Source organism: Plectrocnemia conspersa, unplaced genomic scaffold (genome assembly GCF_051122295.1).
Source record: "Plectrocnemia conspersa isolate PC_06_02 unplaced genomic scaffold, ASM5112229v1 ptg000004l, whole genome shotgun sequence".
Taxonomy (NCBI): domain Eukaryota; kingdom Metazoa; phylum Arthropoda; class Insecta; order Trichoptera; family Polycentropodidae; genus Plectrocnemia; species Plectrocnemia conspersa.
Window position 1 is genome coordinate 15,466,714 of NW_028277168.1, and position 25,505 is coordinate 15,492,218.

At 28.0% G+C, this 25,505-nt stretch overlaps 1 protein-coding gene across 1 annotated transcript in view; it reads right to left on the minus strand.

Annotated features, from left to right (window-relative positions):
- sif (guanine nucleotide exchange factor still life) overlaps positions 1-24,870 on the minus strand; it is a 257,972-nt gene extending 233,102 nt beyond the window's left edge. The window contains exons 1-8 of the mRNA XM_088184510.1: positions 24,760-24,870; positions 18,569-18,716; positions 14,120-14,304; positions 7,108-7,226; positions 6,656-6,783; positions 5,056-5,123; positions 3,636-3,794; positions 2,652-2,791 (exon numbers count right to left, since the gene is read on the minus strand). Of these exons, the coding sequence (XP_088040636.1) occupies positions 2,652-2,791; positions 3,636-3,794; positions 5,056-5,123; positions 6,656-6,783; positions 7,108-7,226; positions 14,120-14,304; positions 18,569-18,675 (906 nt within the window). The 5' untranslated portion in view covers positions 18,676-18,716; positions 24,760-24,870. The remainder of the gene's footprint in view (positions 1-2,651; positions 2,792-3,635; positions 3,795-5,055; positions 5,124-6,655; positions 6,784-7,107; positions 7,227-14,119; positions 14,305-18,568; positions 18,717-24,759) is intronic.
- Positions 24,871-25,505: the final 635 nt, after the last annotated feature.

Sequence of the window (25,505 nt, forward strand, 5' to 3'; positions counted from 1 at the left end):
GTGAAGATAGGTATTTTTATAATTAACTAATTTTTATTTTACGATTTAATAAGAAATCAATTGTGTCATTAAAATGCATCGTTTATAATACATATTTTAATATTAAAAATTAATATATAAAATTATTTGCTACACTTTTTTCAATTAATTGAATTTCAGTTTTATATTTTTAAAAAGCAATAATTTATTAAATATCAATAATTCATTATCAAGTATATTACTAAAAATGAACGTATGTGTTTAATATTGTAAGCATATTATGTTATTTAGATTATTTAAAAGCTCTTATAGTTAAAATAAATATTTTTTTTTCTTAATGCTATTAAGAAAAGTATTTTAATGTTTTTTTATTAAAAAGTATGCATAAATCTGTAACATAGCAGTATTATTAGGAGAAAAAATATTTACGTTATTTCGTTTTAAAATTCAAGAAATTTATTAAACAGAGTGATCCAATTCGAGTTTCTTATGTTGGCAGCATTATAAATCTGACAGCTGGCAATAACCACGTGTGTTCAAAGTTTTAAATGCTAGTTTGCAACAGCAGAAATATCAATTCTCTACGAACTGTGTATCAAAATTTACTGAAAAATTATTGTCAGTTTCATCGTCCTACTGAGCGAACGATTCGCAACGTAATGAAACAATTTTTAGAAATTAGAAGGGTTGGAGATAGAATGAGACTTCATCGTCACAATGATACATCATTGTGACGCTCGTTCAGCTCAGAATATTGCCACTGTAAATAAAATGTGTCTGAAGACCCGTTAATGTCGATTCATTAGCATTCGCAGCTTTTAGGGTTTTCTTATGACACTCTTTGGCGCAATTTGGATCTGAACTTGCACCTACACCCGAATAAAATTCTTATAACACAAGAAATAATGCCTAAAGATCATGAAGAATTTACGCAGATTAGGTGTTAGAGCAGCAGGAAGTTGATGCTGATTTTTCAAATAAAATCTATCTGGGTATGTAAATAAACAAAATTGCCACATATTTTCATGTGATTCACGAGAGACATGCTCATAAAGTGTTTGCATGGTGTGCATTGTGGTCAGGCAGCGTCGATAGGCCTTACTTTTTTTAAAACGATAAGGATCGAGCTATAAAAGTCAATGTTGAGTGCTATAGGCGCATTATGACCGATTATTTTTGCCACAAAGTAAAAAATATCGACGCGGAAGACACGTGGTTCCAACAAGATAGTGCAACTTGCCACACATCGGATGCAACGCTGAATGTTTTGCGTGAAAAGTTTTCAAGTCACATTATTTAACATTTTGGTGACGTCAACTGGCCGCCAAGATCATGTGATTTAACGCGGTTAGATTTTTTGGGGTTTGTGGTTACGTTAATATCGTGTCTACGCCGATAAACCCGAAATATTTGAGCACCTAAAAACCAACATAGCCAGGATAGAAAATTACATCGAAAGGACGGCTGCTGCAAAAGGTCAGAGGCGACCATTTTAATAATATTTTTTATAGAGGTAATTGAATAGATCAAATGTTAAATTAATAAAAAAACTCCGAACATATCCTAAAATTTTTTGGGTTATAATACATTTTAACAATTTAAGTTTTTAAATGTAGCAATCTACTTTTTTTTTTATAAGAAACAGCTGTTTCTTACAAAACGATAGTATGGTTTTATTTAATTATAACAATAAATTGTATTTATAAGTATAGTTTTTTAAGAAATATTAAAAACAGTACTCAGATCTATATAAACAGCAGCAACGTTAAAGTAAATGCTTTACAAATAATATTTAATAATTTAATTCAGATTAATGCAAAAGCAGTTGCCGATTTTTATTGTTAGTATACTTATTAATATTTTAGAAGTAGCCATGTTTATTTAATAAATTATATAAACTTTTATTATTAGATATAACCTTCTTTCACCTATTTTTAAATTTATAATTCTATCTCTTTAAAAATCTTTGAGTTTTTGGGCGAAACATCTTCAAAAACATTTTTAAGGTGTAGGGATTGCAATAAATGTCCTGAAATATTATAAGTCTTTCCATTTCCAGTCAAGCAATGTTTTTGTGTGATGAATACCACATATGATCTAACATATTTGTTTTAAAAAATAGCACTATTTCTGAACATGAAACGCGGCTGTATTTCTAACAATTACTGGTCTAAATAATTATAAGCATTACTTTATTACGGCGTTTTTTTATATATAGTTTTTCAAAACGAAACTCGTTGAATGTTTGAGTTTTTAACACATTTTAGTCTCAGTAGTTACACTACTTCTTTTGTATAATTCATTAAGCATGCAATTTTATTCTATTCTCAGCCATTAATCATTTTTATTTTAAAGTTAATTATTATCCGAAAATTAAATCGAAACAATAATTATATGGAATTAGGTTAAGTAAAATATTATGGTTTTTATTATTTAAAATAAATAAAAAAAAGAGTTTAAACTGTATGAACTCTTGCATCAACCTAATATTAAACCGTCGTTCCAAATTTTAATATTTAGCATATTGTGCTCCTTTTTATTTAAAATTTGACGGAGATGTGCTCTGTTAATTGTTGGTTGTTAATGAGTGGTTAAATGCAGTTTGTAAAAACCAAAACGCTTTGAATACTACATTATTTTTTCTTTCACCTTAAAATGAATTATTGACTTACGTTATTTTGCGTTCCCACTGAAGCGGTGACGGTCTTGGGAGCCGTGGGGGTGTTTCCGGTCATAGTGGATGTCTCTTGAGACTTTGTCATCCTTGTGCTTTGCCCTCCTTGACTGGTTATTTCGCTGGGGCGACTGGCACCTAAAAACAACAAAAATTTCGCTACAATATGTCAAAGCATTTAAAATGCGTGCTTATAGCACAGTATGATGAAGTGCCGAAGTTATTGAGGATTGTACATAAATTAAAGCGAAATGAATCAGCAGTATTTGCTTATAAATAAAAAATACAGTTTGCTTCAAAAAAACTTCATAGTTTAATCGAACAGTCCAAAAATATTTTTTAAATGATGGATTGATGTGATTTTGTATGATAGCAATAAAATAAAAACATAATTTATTAAAATATAATATAAAATGTTAGTGCATAGGCTAACACAATTTAACGGTATAGATATACAAGGCGTTCCAATAATCATCACCATCTTTTGAAGCAGTTGTATCTTTATGTAACATAGAATTTATAGTACAGTTAATATTTTGAAGGGAATTGCCAAATAAACTAATATTTAAAATGAATACTTGTTAGTATAGGTGTACTACTTATAAATTAGCTCGACATTAGTAAAGGTTACAAATTAAACTCAAGTGTATGGCACCTATTTTTTAAATGCATCTATAAACTTACATTAGCTTATATTAAAACAGATTTGAAAAATACGACAATTTTAGTGCAAAACTATTACTACACAATCCTTTTATTTAACCAATAAATGACGGCAAATTTAAAGTTTTACTTAAAGCAACTTCTATTACAGATATAAAAAAAGTATGTTTTATTCTAAGCCGTAATGTAGACAGTGTTTCTGTGCAAATCGTGTCTAGATTCGATAATTAGTAATGCTAATAATTTACATTTGTATACTATAAGGTACAAATACTTCGGTTAGGAGACAATCCACATTTATTATAAACCCCTTGCTGACCTGCCGCCGTTGTTGTCATCGTAGTTCCGCTAACATTATCGTAGAGGGACGTACTTGAAGTGGCCGCAGCAACTTTGTCGCCCGCGGGTGCTCCTGGCGTAACTGTTCTTGTTTCGGTCTCTGTGCCTCTGGTGGTGGCTCGAGGCAGAGTTGAAGATCCTGAAAATAAATATTTACAATTACTTAAATATTTATTTTGGTATAATAAGTATAAGCTTTCGTTTTATTTTTATAATATATAAATGTAAGTGATAACTTAATCAATATTAAACCTTACATATTTTATAATATTATTTACGCCAAAAATATTTGTTCGATATTTAGTAAATATTAGTAATAAATACTGGCATTCTCCAACCAAAAAAAAATATATTTTTGAAAACGCTTTCCCACATTACTACTTTTTAGATACTTGCTTATGCTACACCAAGTTAATTGGTTATTCTCACAAAATTAGTAGAATAGTCGGTACACAGTGGAATTATTCAGTAATATTTAACCGTAACTAAAATTATCTAGTATATTTAAGACCAGTGTCATATTTGTATTCTGTTTCCTAGGTTTTGATTTGGCTCATAATCATTTTTCACTGTTATTTTAATTTGTTCAGATCACTGTTGAGGTAAGCGTTCCATCTTTTTTTTTGTTCTTTCCCTAGCTCATTTTTTTCTGTAGCATCCATTTTGGTAATGTTTTAGGGGCCCTGAATACTTGTGTGGGTGTTTCAACCACCACTGCACAATTAGATATATATTAGAGATCATTCTAACGACCGTTTTAAACTAATAAAAAAAAAGATTCGAGCTTCACACAGTATTGTCACAACAATAGATCACCAAAAAATTGCGTTAATAATTATAAATAATTCACTGACTACCTAATAGTACGTCCGTTTTGTTACCGATCGCTTGATCTGGACCGTTTTTATTTTAAAATATAAACACATTTTGTGGAGAGAACCAAGAAGCAATGCAATTGGACCGCAAACATCCTTATCTGCGAATTGCCAAAGCTGTCTCGAACCAGCATTATAAAAGACACTTGAGAATAGTTAATGTCTGGGTTCCAACTTAAGATAAATCTGCTCTTTTTCGGCACCCAAAGCGTGCAAAATTTTTAATTGAATAATCGTTTTGTTGATTAAGTTCAATGAAAGTTAGGAATAATTCAAAACGATTTTTTCTTCAATGACTTGAATGAGTTTATTAGTGACAACAAACGACCTTTCACTCATTTTTATATAATAAACTATATATTTTGTTACTTTTAGACAACATTTTGTATTGATAGCTAAGCTTTCCTAAGACACCTGTTACATGAACTATGTAGCTTATAATTAATTATATTTTATTTTTGTAAGTCACTCTTATTTTAAAAAAATAAGTCAAGAAAATATTTTTGAACCATATTAAATACTCACTATATCGTGGATCTTGAGCTCTTAATCGATTATATTGTTCAGCCGTCATGCAAGTGCATTGTGGTTCTCTGAAACATAAAAATAATGCAAATTACCATCAACGTTTAATATTATCTCCTCATAACTATCAGCGTTCATTATTAATTAACAAAACACATGTTTTGAGCGGTTAATACAAGTCCCTAAGTAGTCGAGCTTTAGGCTTAGATACTCGCGGTTTAAATATTTACAGATCTTTCTTCGGCATTCTTCCATTCGTGAATATTTCAACAGCACCGGCTGAATGAAGCTCAGGTGCTCGTATAGTATTCCGATGTGTGCGTAAGTGAATTTTTAAATAACATATTAAAAACATATTTCATGAACGCCCTGTTGTTCAGCATTATTTATTCTTCGGCGCTTTTATCGTCGCCGCCGAAAGGTGAGCTTTATGCGCGCGAGCTTCGTTACTTTGGAAAGTAGTTAAATTTGAACTTTGGCGATTTCAGCGATAAGGTAAGGAACTCGATCGTTTCTTGCTTGTAATAAATACGCGCTGTGGCAATTTCGAGAGCGGAGGACCGAAAGAAAAATGACGAAAAGTAATACATTTTGATACAGAGCGATTCCAAAATCGTACATTGGAAATGGTATTATATTGTCTTAGTAAGATATATGTATTTAATATAGAATGTATGATATAAAATAATGGGGCACACTATTTTTAAAATGTAATAATGGTTTATATATTTTATTTAAGCATATTTTAACATACATTCGTTAATTATAACTACAACCTTTTTTCCCATGTCCTTAGTTAATACAAGTCAAGATCAGTAACTGCATTCTAACACAATATGGTGGCAGAAAAAACTATTTAAAATTATAAGACAAAGTTTAAAATGAAATAGCCGCAGTATAAAAATTTAAGTAATTTGATAGAAACAAAAATATATTGATCATAGACCAAAGTCGTAATACATACTTGACAAAAATATTTAGAAAAATAAATTATCTTTTGAATTTAGGGATCATAAATACGATTGTTCATCTTGAAACAATTTTGTTGCATATCAATAGACGTGAGTCGAAAATAAAAATATGAATCAAGATTATTAAATAACGCTTCGAAGATATGAAAAAATCGTAGTATTTTTAATCAATTTGTATTGTATAATTTGTTTTTTTATATATCTTTTATCAATTAAAACATTTAAAATGCTTTTTAGATGTGGTTATTGTAAAACAATACAAGAACGAGAATAGACTGGTAAGAACTGAATAAATAGACGATAATATATATGAAAAGAAGTCTACCCTTTCAACACGTTGTCAAAAGAAAAAAAGATAATTTTCAGAGAACTAATCAAATTAATTCTAAAACTGACCTAACTATAAATGAAAGCTCTTCATACGGAGAAGTGAGAGATTAGAGTTTAGTAACAAAAAAAAATTGTGATCTTTATTTTTATTTAGAATAACTTGCACTAATAATTAAGTTGATATCTTTATTTATGGTATTTGCATGCACTGATAAAAATCTCATTAAAAATAGTTATATAATATTTATAGATAGGTTGTTTTTTAGTTATTTCTATAAAATATATTTTATAAATTATACCTGGCTCTGTTGGGGCTAGCCGGAGTTGACACTGGTTTCCTTTTAGCTTTAGGCTTTTGCTTGCCATTAGGCGCATCTTTTAGGCTGTAGCTGGAAGAAGCCTTTCTTGCAAACTTGAACTGCGGCGACTGCAATTCGTCACGCTGACGTTTGAATGCAACACCAATTTCTTTACATATAAACAACGGCAAGGGGGTGCAGTAAAGGGTTAAAATATTATAGGAGGGGTCGCAATAAGTTAATAACAATAATAATAATCGGTGTAATGCATACAAAGTGCTGGGGAATCTAGTTCACATGTCGACATACAAAAATAATATATAAAAAATTGTATACGATAAATAAGTTTTAAAAAACTAAATCAATTCAAATACACATTATTAATATTTTATTTCATACTTCATTTTTTATATTTCATTGATTGAATATGTAAAAAAAGGTGCGAAACTTACACAGCATTCTCTAAATTGTTTTGCGTCTATGGGGGATGTGAAATTCAACCCCCATGTGTCGTTGGTCATTGGGTCTTTCCAATACACAAAGCATTCTGACGCCTGACCAATTCTGGTTCCTGAAAAATTAAATTAAATAGTTTATTTTTATTCATCTTTATTAGCACTTAAATCACTAGTGATTTCAGAAAAAATATTTAATAATATATTTTGTAATAAATCTCACAATGACGTAACGACCTAACCATTCACATTTTATAAAGGTCAATTGGCCCATTGAGTTTAATTCCATACTAAACATTAAAATTTAAGCAACGCGTTGTTTTACTTAATATATAAATATACTCATATGTATAAATTAGTTAAATTAAATAAAAGCTTATTTTATATTATTTATCTACATATTTAATGATTATGTGTCACATTTTTTCATGTGGAGTTTTATTGCACATTGTAAGGGGTAAATATAATTAATTATAATTTATCTAGCATTATTAATCATTCTCTAGAGACGATTAATCTCGTTTGGTTTTTGTTTGTTTGTGTCAAAGAAAACTTTGAGAACATTAAGCTGCGGTCACATACTATAAAATACGACGGATCATTAAATCTGACCAAAGCTGAGAGAGGGACATTAGAATTTTAGAGCACGTCTGAGTGTTTGGGTAAATTCCCAATGCACTTTCCTGGCCAAACAAACCATCCATCCATACAAACCATGGTTGGCGAAAGTAAACACAATTAACTGCTTCTGCCAGACTATCGTTCGATTCACATAGATTTGTATCCTAGTGTTAACTTTTTGGGTGGATGCGATTTATATAACACGTATTTTTTTAGTATTAAAATAGGCGACAGTTTACGACTGAATCTGAATTATTACTATTTCTAGTTATTTGAGCTTTGACTAAAAAAAAGACGAAACTTTCTCCCAAGAGCATTAACATTCCGATATTAGGGCAAACATTTTTATGTGCGGAGCGCGGTGATTAAGTCATTTTCCTATCAATATTCAAGTCGTAAAAATGAGACGAAACGCCATAAAGATTGCGATCTTAACGTCAAAGTCACTCTTCAAAACGATCCCGACACAATTTTACTACTGGAACATGGCATTAAAATTTAGATTACGAAGAAAATCCGTTTTATTTTAAGGATTTAAATCGCCACTTTTTCAATTTGCTTAGCAGTTATTCTAATACATATACTATAATGACTTCACAAAATTACAATAATAATAAAAATAAATTATCATTACAGCAATGGCAATGATATCGAAACGATAACATATCGATAATAACCCGATTGCTTCTAATAAAATTAAATATTTTTTACGGGTAATTTAGTGTTTAAGAAAGATACTGAGAGGCTTATGAAGAAAGAAAATAACGAATTGATTATAAAATATTAATATATAAGAATATTCCACCAGTTTTTCGGATAAATCGGTAAATCCGTAATTACTCTAATATTTATATACATAAATATTTTGATTATATCCAGTCAAAAAGACATTTAGAAATATGTCAAATATATATTCACATAGATTTGACTTTTTGTAGTAACTTTCTGCACAACTAATCACATTTATCCCTTTAAAACATCAAACCATCCAAAGTAAAATTCAACATCTTGGTTCATTTTTTGTTAAAAAAATTCGATTCTGGGAAAATTCCTCTCGTTTTGTATTGATCTTGGCTTAATCGACAACAAGGCTTCAAATAGGCACTGTAAATTACTCTTTCTCTGGCTCGTCGATTTAAATATTTTAAATATAATACTTTTTTAATCCGTAAGATTTTGGTATTCTTACACTACTCTATGTAAGGATCAAAAAAATTATTTCTCTTATTGTTGTGCCAGTGATAAATTTTAAAGTTTTATCAATGGATCCAAATAATCTAATGGAATCACGTGGGTTCTTAGAATTTGTCGAGACATTTGTAAAGTAGAAATATGTAAATTTGTCTTAATTTACATATTTCTACTTTTGAAAAATAACTATAGAATTCATTATTTTTTTGACTAGTAAAAGATTCTGGATTTTGTGAATATTTAATTACTGAAATTAATGTCTGGTTTCTTCGAATATATAATTTATCTTTATTTGCCCGTTAAAATTTCGAGCTTAGCTCTGAATTGATATTTCCTAATTGTTTTAACGAAAAATTTAAGGCCGTTTTGGCTGTCAATAATAATCATGAGACAACTGTCAATAACAGCTGTTGCTACTATACAAAAACAATATAAAAAAACCTGTTTGAATTATCGAAAAATAATAATAACCCTAAATCGTTTTGAATTCGGCATATTTTTAAAATCGAAAAATACTAAATAGACAAGTACAAGAGTTCATTAATGCTAATAAATAACGTTTTAATATATGTCTTATGTATTAACTTGAAGAATTAGGATAAGTTACTTAATCCGACTACAGAAAAAAATTATGTAACACATTTCTATTAGAATATGCTTTTAATTTAAATGATTATTACCTGTTTATAAAATTATAGCCTTTTAAATACTTTTAATAAAATTATTTGTGCGATGAAATTAATTTACCGTTTATTAATTAAATTTACCGTGCGTTGAAGTTATTTAACGTTTAAAATGTCTTTCTTCCTATAAACGGTAAAAAAATGAAAAAAATAGGAAGATACAGAGTAACTAAATCACTACCTAATTTACGTGTAGCGAGAATTAGAGAAGAAGATTCAAGAAATCGTCAAATCAATAGTGCAATAACGATACAAATTTTCCTTTACAGGATATATTATTTCTTCATGTTCTTACTACATGAAAGTCAAGTTTTATTATGGAAACAAGTATTTTTCAGTTGTGCTCACTTCAAGAACCAAAACACATTTTACTTCACATGTTAATGTATATGTAAATAATAATATTAATTAAACGCTAATTTATTTAGATGACTACAGATATAGTAATAGTGTATAAAATTCAGATTTTCATGTAATTAAAGATGTACTTTATTGTAAGTAAAACTTTGTGAATATCTGCCAGTTATTTATAAAATGAATAGGCCCAATAGGAATTGTAGTACAGTGGAATTTATTTGAGCGACGCAGTATAATATGTCTACATAATAGGTTATGTATGTGTGCGAGGGAAGGAGTTTTGGCACATTTAGTCGTTGGAAGTTAGCTAGGTATATTCTATCAGCAAGCACATGCATTATACACGACCGCCTCCCTCGGGAACGCGTCCAAGTTTCCTTCGAAACAACAGCACAACACAACGACGACGACGTGTCTGCAAATTCCAGGAAAAGACGTCGCCGACTTCGGCTTGGGACTCGTAAATATTTCATAGCCGACGATAATTCGGTTGCGCGGAAAATCGCCAGGTGCAAAGCTGAGGGTGTTGCGAAAAATTATGGTGCACTCAGAATATGACAGGTTCCATTTCTGTGAAACAATCATGAGAATATATGAAGAATAAATGAGGTATAAGAGCCAAAACTCCAATATGAGACAGAAATATTATTCAAAGCCTTAGTCATAAAAGTAAAGCAGGAAAATATCTCAGATTTAATTTTAATTTATAAATATTGCAAAAGTTAATATTTGCTTAGTAAGTTAATTTAAAAAAAATAAAACCTAAAAATCACTAATGTTAAGTGGAGTCTTAGATAACATGTTTTATGTAAAAGTAAAGAATGTATATTTGTAACTAATTTAATGAAATCTAAAAGTTTTTCAAATTGTATGAATTTTCAATATATGTTTAACGCAAATCTGTACAGCAGCAATTCGAAATTATTTTTTGTGTAAGACAGTCTTATATAATATTTTTAGACGCGTTGTAGTAACTTTGACCTCATAAGAATCTGTAGTAGAATATTTACAGTAAATACGCAGTATAGGTGTATTGCTATTAGTAAATTTAATAACTATTTAGGATATTTTATAAGCTTTTTAACCAAATATAGCTAAAAACGTGTTTTTATTAAAAAGTATATTTTTTTAAATATAAAATATCTAGCAGAAATTTCAAACATGATTACTATATAATGAAGTACATTTATCACAAAAATTTTACCGTTTCTATTTATTTAACAATTTTATCTTTTATGTGATACAAAGTGAAATGAGTACCAGAGAGTTAGAGCCTTAAAACTGTTCAGAATTTACATAGGAATATACAGTAATAATTTAAACGTGGAAATCTAAAGTTCAAAAATTATCTGTGAAACCTTGAAATTTAACATCATCTAAAGAGTCATGTGTTGCGTAAATGCACCCAGAACTCAAAAAATTAAACTTTTATGGATTGGAAAACAAAAAAATCTAGATCATTCAAGGGGACTAAAATAAGAAATCTTCTTCTTGATTACTATAACAATAAAATGTCATAAACGGATAGATAGTTCTTCGAAGAATTATTAAAAGCTGTTTGGGTTGCTGAATTGAGAGATTTTTAAAACAGTTGTAACAAAAAGTAATATTGTTAATAGATATTTCTCCTTCTTATCCGAATAAAAGTATATTGCCTACGAATTTTTTTACCGCCTGATATTACAAGTGTAATTGAACCCTTGGACAAAGGTGTTATAACATCAATAAAATAGATATACAGTGCTTCTCTTGTTAAAGAAGATGATAGCATGATTAATTTCTAGTGAAAAAATTACGATATTGAATGTATATGGAATAGCATAATATTGGGCAAAAGTAAAGTCAGTAACACTTGTTTTATCGTGGAGAAAGAGTCTTTGATCTTACGTAGAATGTATTGGATTCTGAAGATACTAAGGCAAATAATCGATTTGAATTTAAATTTAAAATATTAAATTCTTTTATAATGTCGATCAAGAAAATATCAAGAAATAATCCGGGTTTTTAATGTTTGAATGAAGCATATGTTGTTTATATTGTCTCTCAAATATAAGAGAAAGACAGTTATAGTGAAAATATAAGTTACGAATATACTTCAACTACATATATCACAAGAAGGTCCTGACTTCTGTTGAAACTTTTCTAGACTTGATCGACCAGATGAGTATTGAATAGAGCAATATTATAGCTTTTAAAATAATTCGTACTGATATTAAAAAAATATTGAGAGGTATTTTAAAATTAACGAGAATCACAGATTTTCTTATTAAATAAAAAAAGTCAAACATATTTTTAAATCAAATAAAAATTCATAGTTTAAAATCTAATCTGCTTATTTTTAAACATTAAATAATAATAAAATGCATCAAAAGTAGCCCAGATAATTGAGAGTATATTGTATTCTGCAATACTTAAAACTTATTTAGGTAAATAATTATTCTATTGCTATTATTACATTTATAACTCTTTATGAAATTTCATAAGCTATTCCATTTTTCTTTGAAAATATTAAATAAGTACTTTTGATACATTTTAATATTATCTACAATTTAAAAAATAAATAAAACTGTTTAGGAATAATTAAATTAGAAACGAAAAAATCTGATTTATTACAAACGTACACTTTTTTAGTATGCTACAAAATTATAGCTATCCAAATTATATAAATTGATGAATAAAATTAGATCCTAGTATTAGGAGTTCAACAGCTTATATAAATTGTGAATAAAATTAGAACCTAGTACCTATTAGGAGTTCAAAATAAGCAATGAAGCGATTTAATATCTTGATTATAGATTATGTGGAACAAAAATGGTTTGATATTTATTTAAATAAATCCCTTTGCAGCAATCTAAAAGTTTTTTTTCAGGCAAATGTGGCAAAGAAACTGCCTTCAATTTGACTGTTACATAATGATATATATTCCACATCCTGAAATTGCGATCTTGTAATGAAAAAAAATACTGCAAAATTTATTTATTTGTAACGTTATTGCTGTTAAACTGATATTGCTATTATTTAGAAGGTCATTTGCCGATATTTTGCCACAATTTTGTGCTTCAATGTAATCTGTAATTTAAGAAATCAATGTACGCCTGGTTCTAACATTATCTTCTTGATACATTGAAACCATTCAAACACACTTGTGCGACATAATGTGCACGTAACAATTACCATATAAGGTGTCCCTAATATACAGTAAAATTTAATATTGTTTTATTGTGGTATAATTTTTGACTTTAGTGCTGCAGTGTTAATATGTAAATTAAATTGGCACACCTTTCACGTAATATAATAATATATGTTATTTATTTAAAGGACTAGAATTTCTTAAATAAATAATATCGAAATAAAATTAATTTTGTCGCACAAGCAAACACCAGCAGTACATAACTACTAACAATACGAAACCGCGTCTTTATGCATAAGTAAACGTTTTCGTAAGACCGCCAAAGATTTATGCGGTACCTTTTCTACTTTGATGCTTAAGAATTTTTAATATAAGATCTTTTCGTTATTCAGAGACCAGACGCAAGACTCGCGGATGTTCAAATATTCAATTATACGCAATACCGACCGACGTAGTACAATACACACACGAGAACACAGCGTATGTGGATTAAACTAATAAAAAAATCTTTATAAACCGCCATAGTCATTTTTTATACCTACATATTTTAACTGAGTTTTCAATATACTGTGTGTAAGACCGACTGATGGAAAAATATGAGTAACTGACCCGACGTTTTTGTCAGTCCTTAATCTTAGAGAAAGGAAAACAGTTCAAACACATACATACGACACGCTAATTAATCAACCCTTGGCCACAAATACACAATTGTAAATCGGTTTTGAATCCTTTATTGCTCCATTTGATATCACTATTTAATAACGGCCAGGGTCACCATTCGTCTTGCCCCTGCCATTCAACAGATTCCAATGTCCATACGAGACCATAAAATGACGGAATTTTAATGCACGTGAACAATTTTATGTTGTTATGTTATGTTGTGTAAAATCATTAAAATCGTCATTGCTATGTTGTGTAAAATCTTCTTTACATTAAGTATTTGTTTAAACTGTTTTCCTTATTTGATCATAGCTGATTTTATTGAGTTTCACATATTCTAAACTTGATTAACTTGATTTACTCATACCTGGTTGTAGCAATCGCACGTCTAGTATCTTGTCCACCTGAGAGTTGTAGGCCGTGATGTGGAAGACACATTCTGGCGAATCTTGGATGCAAGTGATGTTGACAGGGACTAGATCTTCGGACACCTGCTGCCATTTGACGGTACCGGCTCCACTTGATGACACGTGGAACACTTCAGCCCACAGTCTGAAAAAAAGCAATGTATAAAGTTCAGTGTTTAGTCTAGACCAATTTAATTACCATTAATTTTTTATCTGTACATTTAAAAAGAAACTATTAGATAAACAACGTTGTTTGTACAACTTATTCAAACTATTTCTCTTTGGAGACTCTGAAACCTTTTTGGTTCAATGAATACCTTAATTTGCTTATCAATACAGTATTGTGTTGTCATTTATTTTTCACTATATTTATATTTGATTATGATAAAAAAACATAAATTAGAAAGTGCAGATACACAACTCGTAAAATACGTTGATAGGTTTTTTCTGAGTAAAATTATAAATATAAGCAATATAAACTTTATTCCAAATCAAGAATTTTCTTTTTAAATTTTTTTAGGACCTTTTTTATTTAACTATTATAACTGCCGCATTTTTTATTCCGGAGTGCTAGTTCGTGTCATATGTTTGCAAATATACCTGCTTTTAATATAAGTTGAAATATTTAAATAGCAAAAAATATTTACGATTTTCTCAACTACTCTAATCGGTTTTATCTCTGCTTTCGTAATTTAAGAGCTACATTAATAATCAGATAAGAGAAACCACTCCACGTGGGAATCAGCTGATTGCAAGAATGTATGAGGGCTTCCTCTATAAAATTACGCTGTAAAATTTGCCTGTCGGCAGTTTTATTAATTCTCGTTTTTTTAATAACTTAAAGAGGTTTGAAATATAAAAAAAAATTAGTAGCAACAGCTGTTATTGACAATTTTCTTTTCAATTCGGATATAACTACAGGAACTTGAAATTCCTTCGTTACACGAATACGATCCGTTTTGGTCCATTATAACAAATCATCATCCATTTGATGTTTGTTCCTTTTAACGACCATCAAGTTTTCTGCTTATTAACAATACAAAGATGTAAATAATAATATACTGCATTAATAATAATAATAATAATACAGACACAACAAAATTGAATACAACGGAAATTTTTAATTTTCAAAATATGAACAAATCGAATAGCTTAATTTTTTGAAGAATTTTCTATTGACCGTGTTTATTACTTTTTAAAGAAAATGGCGTGTGGAATAAAAGTGGATTTGCGGACCTTAAAAATTTGGTAACAGCACAGAAAAAACACGTTCAATCATTTTTTTCCCAAAAAATGTTTGGAAAACAACGAATTGAATTGACACGTAAAGCTGATATAAGTCGACATTATGAACATGTTAATAAAAATAGACAAATATTAAAACTTATATCTAGGAAAACAAGAACCACCTTTTTGATGTTACGATGAATACAAAGATTGAATTTTTAAATGCACTTTGAGAATATGTTTCTGTTTTAAATACTCATTTAAATATTGCATGCGTGGTACTAAACTATTAACACAAATGATATAATTGAAGCAATTACTAATGTAATTAAAGATTATATTCAAAATAAAGTGAATTTAGCTGCTATGATGAAACTTCAGATATAATGACAAAAATATTGATGAAACTTCAGATATAATGACAAAAGCACAGCTTTTAACAGTTTTACGTTTTGTTTATAAAGGTAAAGTTCACGAACGGTTTGATAGTTTAACATATGTTAGTTCTGATGACACAGCGAATGGTTTATTTTGCTACGTTGTAAATATAGTTGAAGGATATCAAATTCAAGACAAATTGTTTGGACAGGCTTATGATTGGGCATATAAATTGTTTGCAATCCAAAGTTCTCGAAGTTTACCCTTTGACTATTTTTACATACTGAATGCCCATGTTTTGAATTTAATATTACAGCAAGTCCTTTCTATTGTAATATATAATATAAGAGTGCAAACTCTATATAGATTTTCTGCATTATTTACTAGATTATTACTAGATATTAAAAGAAATTATGTTTTCAAGAGTTTATAGCTAAAAGACTTTCTTCGGTATCCCCTACACCAATTATACATCTTGATTAAGTAATACAGTACAATAATACAGATGTGAATTAATAGACATTCTGGAAAAATGTGAATTATGGGATTTTGATACATTTTAGAAGATTTTCAAACAATCAAACTTATTGGAATAACTGATGTATTGTACAACATTTAACAATCTGAATCTTAAGATAATATATATTGCTGTAAAAAAATAATGACGTTTTGCAACAAGTCAAATATAAAAAATAACAGTTGCGACTAATTATGGATTTTTATATATCTGAAAACAAAATGATTTAATTATTGATAAAAAGATTGAATTTAATCAGTTATACAGTAAAATAGGTGACAGTATGAGTATGTAAATTAAGTGCCGATTTTCTGTGGTCTGAGCTAGAATATATCTATCTCCATGCAAAATAAATATATACGCAATAGAAAGAAAAAAATTCAGATGATTGAATTATTAAAATATAAGATTTTTATAAAACAATGATTGATTAAATATGTTTAAAAAAACGAGCTTACTGTTATTTTGTCATGCATCAAATTTTCACACCTGTTCATGAATTAGTTGATGAAAAAAATAATCTTGAGTCAGCTTTTCAAGAAGTATACAAATTAGATATATTGATATTAACTATTCCAAGCAGTACTGCTTCAAAAGAACGATCATTTTCTGTTCTTAATATGATAAATACCTGTTATCAAAGTACGCAATGCCAGGAAAGAATATGAGCCTTTAGCTTGATTTCCATTAATTAATAATTGATAAATTTATATCTCAAAAGAAAAGAATCAAATGAATATATTATTAATACTAAATTATTTTGTTTTCTAAATAAAAATCTTTGTTTTTTTTTCAAATAAAGCACACCTAGCAACGACATATAAAATATGCCACTGATTATTATAATTATATATTATATATTACATTATATTTTTTATTTATTAAAAAGTATTTTTAAGAAAATCGAGAAGTGAAAATGATAATTCTTATTTCTTGAGAAATTTAAGAGAGCAAGAAAACAGAATGCTTACAATCAATCAACCAGTCTTAATAGATGTTTATTTGGGCCATATTTTTCTAAAACACTTGACTTTATATAATCCATTCTATTTGTTTATATAAATTATTAAGGGACTTTAGAACTTGGATTGCGAAGATATTCTCTATATAAAACGTTTGTATTTTTCATCACGATACGATTAAATACGAAAGGATGAAATTTCTCCGTATTTCGATTCTCTGAATCAATACGTTCTGGTCCATTATAACAAATCATTATCCTATGTTAATTTGTCATTATCATTAATGATCATCCTGCTCTCTATTCGCAATCATTTAAAAATATCTACAATGATACTACATTAATATATTCGCATACCTCACATATTAAATATATTATTTATTTATCAAAATCTCTCAGAAAAATCAGCGACTTAATTTAATAATTGCTCAGCAATTTTTATACAATACTGTTTATTTATACACATTTATATTTTATTAAGCGATTAAATCAAACATGATGTTTCTAATTTTTTCACATTTTCATCAGTAGGTATATATATTAGGGCGCTAATTTCTCTGTTAGAAATACGTAGATCATTTTTAAAGCCTTTGTCTGGAAACAGTATTTTCGCCAATAGTCTTATTCAACATTTGCACTATTTCACTGCACTTTAATTTATTTTTAACACAAAATTCAAAGTTAAGAAATTGATGCGCGTGATAATATGGATATTAAACACAAACTAAACTTATGCTTCCAATGTCATACCACTGACAATGGTACAAATACGAAGGAAAAGAAAAGCTCAATCTAAAATTATATTACACCTCGTATTCCCCAAAATTTCCTGCTGTGTAACTAAATAAATTTTAAGAGAAATTCTAATACGAGTGTGAATATTTTGTTTCAGATTTTGGTTAATATTATTTTTAAATTAAAATAAAAACAATAATTCAAGTAATTGCCGACTTTGAGTAGCTATGCTTATGTAATCAGTAAAGTATATATTGCTAGCAATATTTTTTTCTTCACATCATATTTCTTTTGCTTTTACAATGCAATAATAAAAAATGTATTCTTAACCGCTATTGTACATGTATTGCTTTTTTCCGACTTAATATTTTTAGTCTGAATTTTTTTATGCCAAATAAATCAGGTTAAAAATAGTATAAAAGTTTAAAATCAAAATAATCACAAAGGGTATATTTCCAAGTATAATTAAGGTCGATCCGCCTCCATTTGGATGACCCACTTATTGCTTCCTGGAGGATCGTTTACATAGTTACAGGAACAGGGTGTTACACGGACGGGAGACTACTTGTGACATTAGCGTTGAAACTTTACCTGAGTAGGTGTCCATCGCGGCGACGAGAACTCTGAAATGGGCCATCTTCGTAACGATAGGCCTTACGAATTAGCGGCGCACAAGAACAGGACAGCTTATTGCCCATAACGCCGCGCTGACCACACTCGCCGCACGTCAGAATACCCCCTGAAACAGTCAAGAGTGGCTTTAATAAACTGCTCTCAAATTAATTCCCCGTCGGGAACGGTGTTAATATAAGGACAGTTTTACACATTCAAAACGGATGGATTATTGAGAGTGTAAAAAAATACAGAAAATTAAAAATAAATAATTAAAGGCAAACGCTGTACATGATATTATTACAATATAATAGCTTATACTAATTTATCTATATATATTTGATTATTCACTACACATAAATAAAAACAATAATAAACACAGTTTTTTGTAAATTTATAATTTATTTATGAAAGCTTTAATTGGTGTCACTATATACATATGCACCTTAAAATAAAATTGTTCATTTATGTTTGTTCTTCATTCATATTTTTTAAAACATTTGCAGTATATCCTTGATTACCCGTGATAATTTTTTTTTTTTTAATTATATCAATTTTTATGAAAATGCGCGCGACATGAAATAAATGATGTGGTACGTCTTGGGACTGAAATATAAAATATTGCTGTTGAGTATTTTAAACAAAAATGAGCATGGATAGATAACTGAAAAATGTGGAAGTGAGAGATTTTTACCAAATTAAAGAGTTGCCACAGAAAGTAAAACTCTTATGGAATGTTTAATTTCTGAAAAAATATAATAGCATTGGATGCTATACATCGAATAGCACAATCTTGGTCAAAAGTTAAGCCAGTAACACTTCCAATAAATAAAAATTCTTTATTGAATTCTGATGAAATTAATAAAAGTGATATATCTGAAATACGCAAAATAATTTAAAATGCTTTGAAGATCTTGATCGGAAAAACATCTAGAAGTGGTTCGATATCGATTTAAATGATCCATGTTTTTAATGCTTGAAAGGAAGGGAGTGATAGTAAGAATATAAGGAAGTAGATATTATCAATTATATTAGTCACAAGACGGCATTGAATATAACGATATAGAGATTCGTATTGGTATTCAAAAATTATTAAGAGATTATTAAAAGCAAACGAGAATCTCAGATTTTATTTATAAATAAAAAAAAATGTTTTAAAAGCAAATAAAAATGTATAGTTTAGATTTTCCATGCCCTCTCTTCCCAGCATTAGCCTTGATAATCGAAAGTATACTGTACTTTATTTTAATAAATACATCTACAATCATAGGTTTAAATGAAGTAAAAGTTACAATTGCAATATTTTTAATTTAAAATAAAAAAAAAAATATTTATAACCAGAATAAATAATACTAGTGCATAATAACAATGATCTTTAATCGTTGGTATATATTGCTAATTGTATAGATTAGTAGAAAAATGTATTGAATATTATTTTTGTTGTATGTAGCTTAGTAAAAAAATAGAACAGATGTTATTCCACAACAAAAAAGCATATCAGAAAAAGTATAATTAATCGTCCATTTATTGAAAAAATATATTTCTATTAATAAAACAAAAAAAATATATAAAAATATATATTTATATATATTTCTATTGAAGATGGCAATGATGGCAAATCAGCGTGGAATTCAAGTGATCACCCAAGTATTTACCGTTAAATTTTCATTACAGTTTACTACTCTGTTTACTTTGAAATAGTGGTGGTAAAGTTTGTGTACGTTTCGTAAAAATAATTGCTATGTTTTATTTTGATTAATCTGTCAGAATATTTCAAAAAAATATATTTAATTCAATAAAGAGAAATGGCCCAGCTGAGATTTTAAATGGTATTAATGGCTCATTAACTATGGAAACAACCTAGTTTCTAACTCTAAAATATTATGGTTTAAGTCGAACAGATCTTTTTGAATCTTATATTTGAATAGTTTATGAATCAAAGCATAATTTTACAATAAATTATTATCATTTCTTATAGGTTTTTTGCAAATGCTACCAAGAGTTACAATAAATAACAATACTAATACTATTTTCTTATAAATTTCAAGTCATCTAAAATATAGCAATAAAAATAATACAAAATTCACTTTTTTTTACTTATCATTAAAAACTTCATATTAATCAACAAATAAGGAACATTGCTATTTTTATTCTAGAAGACACTTTACAAATATTTTGGGTTAGTATCGTAGATTACGATGGAAATAGATTTAGAGACAGAAAAATGCTTTTTAATAGCTCCAATCTTAGCCAAATACTTGATTTATTGTAGAAATATTAAAGGTTTTAGTTTTCTTTTTAGATTTTAGATTTTGACGATTAATTGTTTCTTATTTTTTATTATATTGTATTAAGTAACATAATTCTAAACGTAATAATGCTAATAAATTAGTAACATGTATAGTATTATATATAAAACTAATTATTACATTTAAATTAACGTTTTAGTACTGTAGTACAAACCATGACTCATATTATTATAAAAAGCCTTATTTGTGAACTAGACACGGATTAGAGATTTTAATAAACACATTCTAACCACTTTCTTTGAAAGAAATTTTAGGGCTTAGATAAGCATGTGTCTTATCTCAAACAGATTCATAAAAATAAAAATAACTTTTCTAGATGAGTGAAAAATATATGCATCTATCATTTTTTGTCTGCACCACAGCTAGATATAATAGTGGGAGGAAAGCTAGAAATAGTATTCTGAGTTAATTTTTTATTTTTAATTAAAAAAATCTACTCAATTGCATAAATTCTATATGGCGATAATATATTTACATATATGTACATTTATTGCTATTATTATTTTAATTTTAATGGATTTCAATTACCGCAAGTAATAAAACTATTTTATAGTTTTGTATTTATGGCCAAGTTCTTTATTATCACTATTCTAACTATTGATATATTGAAAATAAATATTTGTAGTACCTTAACTATTAAATTATTTGTAAATATCTTTGAATTTTTCTACAAATAAATTAATAAATTATGATATTTAAAATTAAATAAATAGATAAAATGTTATTGCTTGATTTTTATCAAACACAGTGTATATAATTACACAACGTGATTTTATGCAATTGTGTTATTTATAAATTAATTTAAAGAAAATAAAATAGTAAATTGTTATTTGATTGCACTAATGACAATGGCGTTATGTAGAATTTGGCTAACTTTATACTTTTTTACAATAAAACTTTTTAGCCACTAATAATACACAAGTTATAAAAATCTTACATCTCCAATACAAGTAATTCATAAAAAAAGTATAATCAAATGTCTAAAACTATATTTTTTTGCTAACGAGCATGTTAGAAATTACATAAAAAAAATACTATTACTTAATTTCTGTGAATTAAAGTAAACTAGTCAGTTTTTATCTCTCGATTTACACAATATGTATCTTAAAAATAATGTACTATCTATTGTCGTTTTGATATTATATACAAATCTAATAATTAAATATTATTAAATAAAAAAGAGCTAGGCAGCGTTTCACCATTACATAATTAATCGATGTTTTTCCCTAACAAAACACAAAAAACATAACAATCAATGAGAAAGGGGCTCGGAAAGGGTGTGATAAATGCATATATAACCGCAACAGGGTTCGGATAGGGTTCTCCCAGAACCCTTGTTACATTGTTCAAAATAATGAATAGCTTTTTACGTCCCTCTATACAAGTCTTTAATTGCGTTTTCTTAACGCTGATAAGAAAACTTGGGGGGCGGTCGATATTTTGTAAAACAACAAACAAAAACTCGCTAAAACAATAAATTAGTTTACGTTATGTAACACTTTACTTTATGTGTATCGATGTAATATCGTAATAGCGGAAAAGAAATAAACTACTAAGTATTCCGCGGTAATTTTCAAGAAGCCCAATAAGGCTCAATCGAATAGCAGGGTAGTCCATAAATCAAGTCGGTTGTGTACGATCATATCTTTTTCGGATCAAAAGACTACAGTCTGTTTTATATAGTATATTTATCTAATACACGCACTTATAGCAATTGCCTAATAGACTATCAATGAGTAAAATATTATATACAATAAATAAACAAATTTACATTAATTTGCCATTAGTGTTTTGAGTTAAGACAAACATAATACTCTGTTAATATGATATAATGTATCTAAATATTTAGGTTTTAATAAATTTTTTTATTACAAAAATTTACTCGAAAATACTTATTATACTATTTCAATTAAATAATAACCTAAATTAAAATGTATAATACTATTATGCAATATTTTATTTCATATTTAATTATAAATATACAATATGCATATTATTTTTACTTAACTAGTTACATTTATACTTTTAGTATCTGATCTTAGCATTGATAGATATCTGATGGTTTAACTTGAGACTTTTGAAAGACATAGACATTTCCTCTTTTAACTCACATATCGCCACGTGTTTCTTAACATATTTTAAAATAACTTTTCTTTTTAATCTTTATTTGTCTAAAACATGTGGACTACGTTTACTCTATTTAAAATAACAATATCTAGTTTACTATGCTTATATGATATTATAAATATGTTTAAATAGTATTTATAGCATAAGTTTTTTGTCTAGCTCTAACATTTATAAAACAATTCAATTATCGTTATTATTTAATTATTTTAAACATTACGTTTCGAACAAAAAAAATACATTTTAATATACATATTTACATACAGCGTCGGCCTTTTTCAGTATAATAAAGACATCGTGTATTATTTTCAATATTTAGTTATTATTTTAAATAGTTTTAACAATTATATGATATACATACAATGAACTACAAAAATAATATATTATGTATTTATTCTTACGTTGCAACCTAATAGGCGTTAGCCCAATGCATTACAACGGTGTAAATCTGTACAAACTGGGTAAGTCTATCGAAACCTACAAATAAGTATTAATCAACAGACTGCAGATCTGTGAATCGGTGACATCTATATAAATAATTATAAATTACTATATGTATTTTAATTTAATAGAAATAGATGTCACAGCTGGGGCCGGTTTTTATTATTAGCGCATTTTTATTAATTAAAATATCAACGATAATAAAATGTTAAATGCTAATAATGCTTTTAAAAAAAATTAAACGTGTCATGATTAAAACACAATTACCCAATTAGCACAAATATAAAGTGTTTAAAATGATCTTTCTCAGATATTGATTAAATATTTTTATAATTATAGTAAGCCCTTAAAATGTTCTTAATTTAAATTTATTATATTGAATGTGTGATTCTTAAAATTCTTTAATTTTCCTGTAGCATCAAAGATTTACAAATAAATTAAGAAACAATAAATAGCCATTGATCCATATATATCATTAGAACTGCGGCTTCTGATTGTTTTCATTATTTATTTATAAAAACCTTAATAGTTAGAAGAACTATAATAAATCACAATATTTAATTTTGCATATAATATTTTAATTTATTTGTAATAAATAGATGTTCTTTCTATGCAGATAATTATAGTTTATTAAGCTTTAGCTGAATTAAAAAATTCAAAAAGTAGTAAAGTTAAACATGACCACAAATCATATATTCACACGAAAAAATCCCTTTTTGTGTTGGAGAAAGAAGCGAATAAGATGTACTTTAGTGAAAAAACCCAAAATCTGGCAATCATCTGTTTTTTATATGATAGCTTTGAACTCATACGAGTGTAAAAATATCAAGAATTTTACATTGATGGAAACCATAATTATAGATACAAATAATGTTAAAGTAAAAAATTACCATATAGACAAGATTGATTATTTAAAAAATGTGGATATATCGACTACCGTATCAATTAATTATAAAATATCCGATTGTAGTGGGTTAATTGACGATTAAATAAAAATGTAAAGACCCAAATTAATATGGTTGAATGGTATATGATAAAATGAGATACAATAATAAGTTTTTAATTATAGAAGGCTGAAATTCAATAATGGCTGTACATGTAATAGTAAGGATGATTAACGCTTTATTATATATTTTAAGAATCCATTTTAGATATTTTTTATTTAGTAGCTAAATAGCTTTGAGTAGAATATACATTATATAGAAATACATTTCATTTATATTTTTATTATTGTTTTTTTTTTTCAATAGCATAACAATTATTAAAATATGAGCAATAATTTTTAATGAAAATTACCTGAGGTCCCGTGGTGTCACCACATTCCCTCGGCCCTTGATAAAGAGTGGCCGCGGTTGAGGCTCTGCGAGCGTTGAGCCCCGTGCCGATGATGGTGATGATGTTTGCCACCGTGCTGAAAACATGAAAAAAAAGTCGAATCAGAGATCGTCAACCATCTCGCATACAACCCCCATCCCATAGCCATCGCCGAAGCGCCCAATACGCCCCGCGGAGGGTACTACTTCGCTGGCGAAATTCAATTTGCAACTCGAAACAACAAAATCCAGCGCCGAATCCAAAATTGCCCCCGATACACGAGAAGAAAAAAAACGAACTTCGCCAGCGCTTAATTAACGCAAACATTCAGTCTTGAACCGGAACCACTTCGATTCCGTTCGCAGAGCATTAATAATGCAAATCCAAGCAAAAGTTATTAATTTGATGAGCGTTCAGTTTCTAAATATAGCAAGCACACATGCACATGCAAAGAAAGCTTTATAAAATACAATATCCGTCCATATATTTGTATCTAATAAATCTTACATATCTTACATATACAAATTTAATCTGGAAATATTTTTAAAACTTTATAGGTGACATATCTGGATTTTTTAATAATACAGATATAATCTTAAAATGTATATAGTAATAATAATAAAATATTTTCTTTTAAAAACTTAAAAACATCTTTCTGTTCGTAACACCACTCGATAGCATTTCCAATCATTTCCTTGTCATTATTTTGTTTTCGATCATTTTTTAGG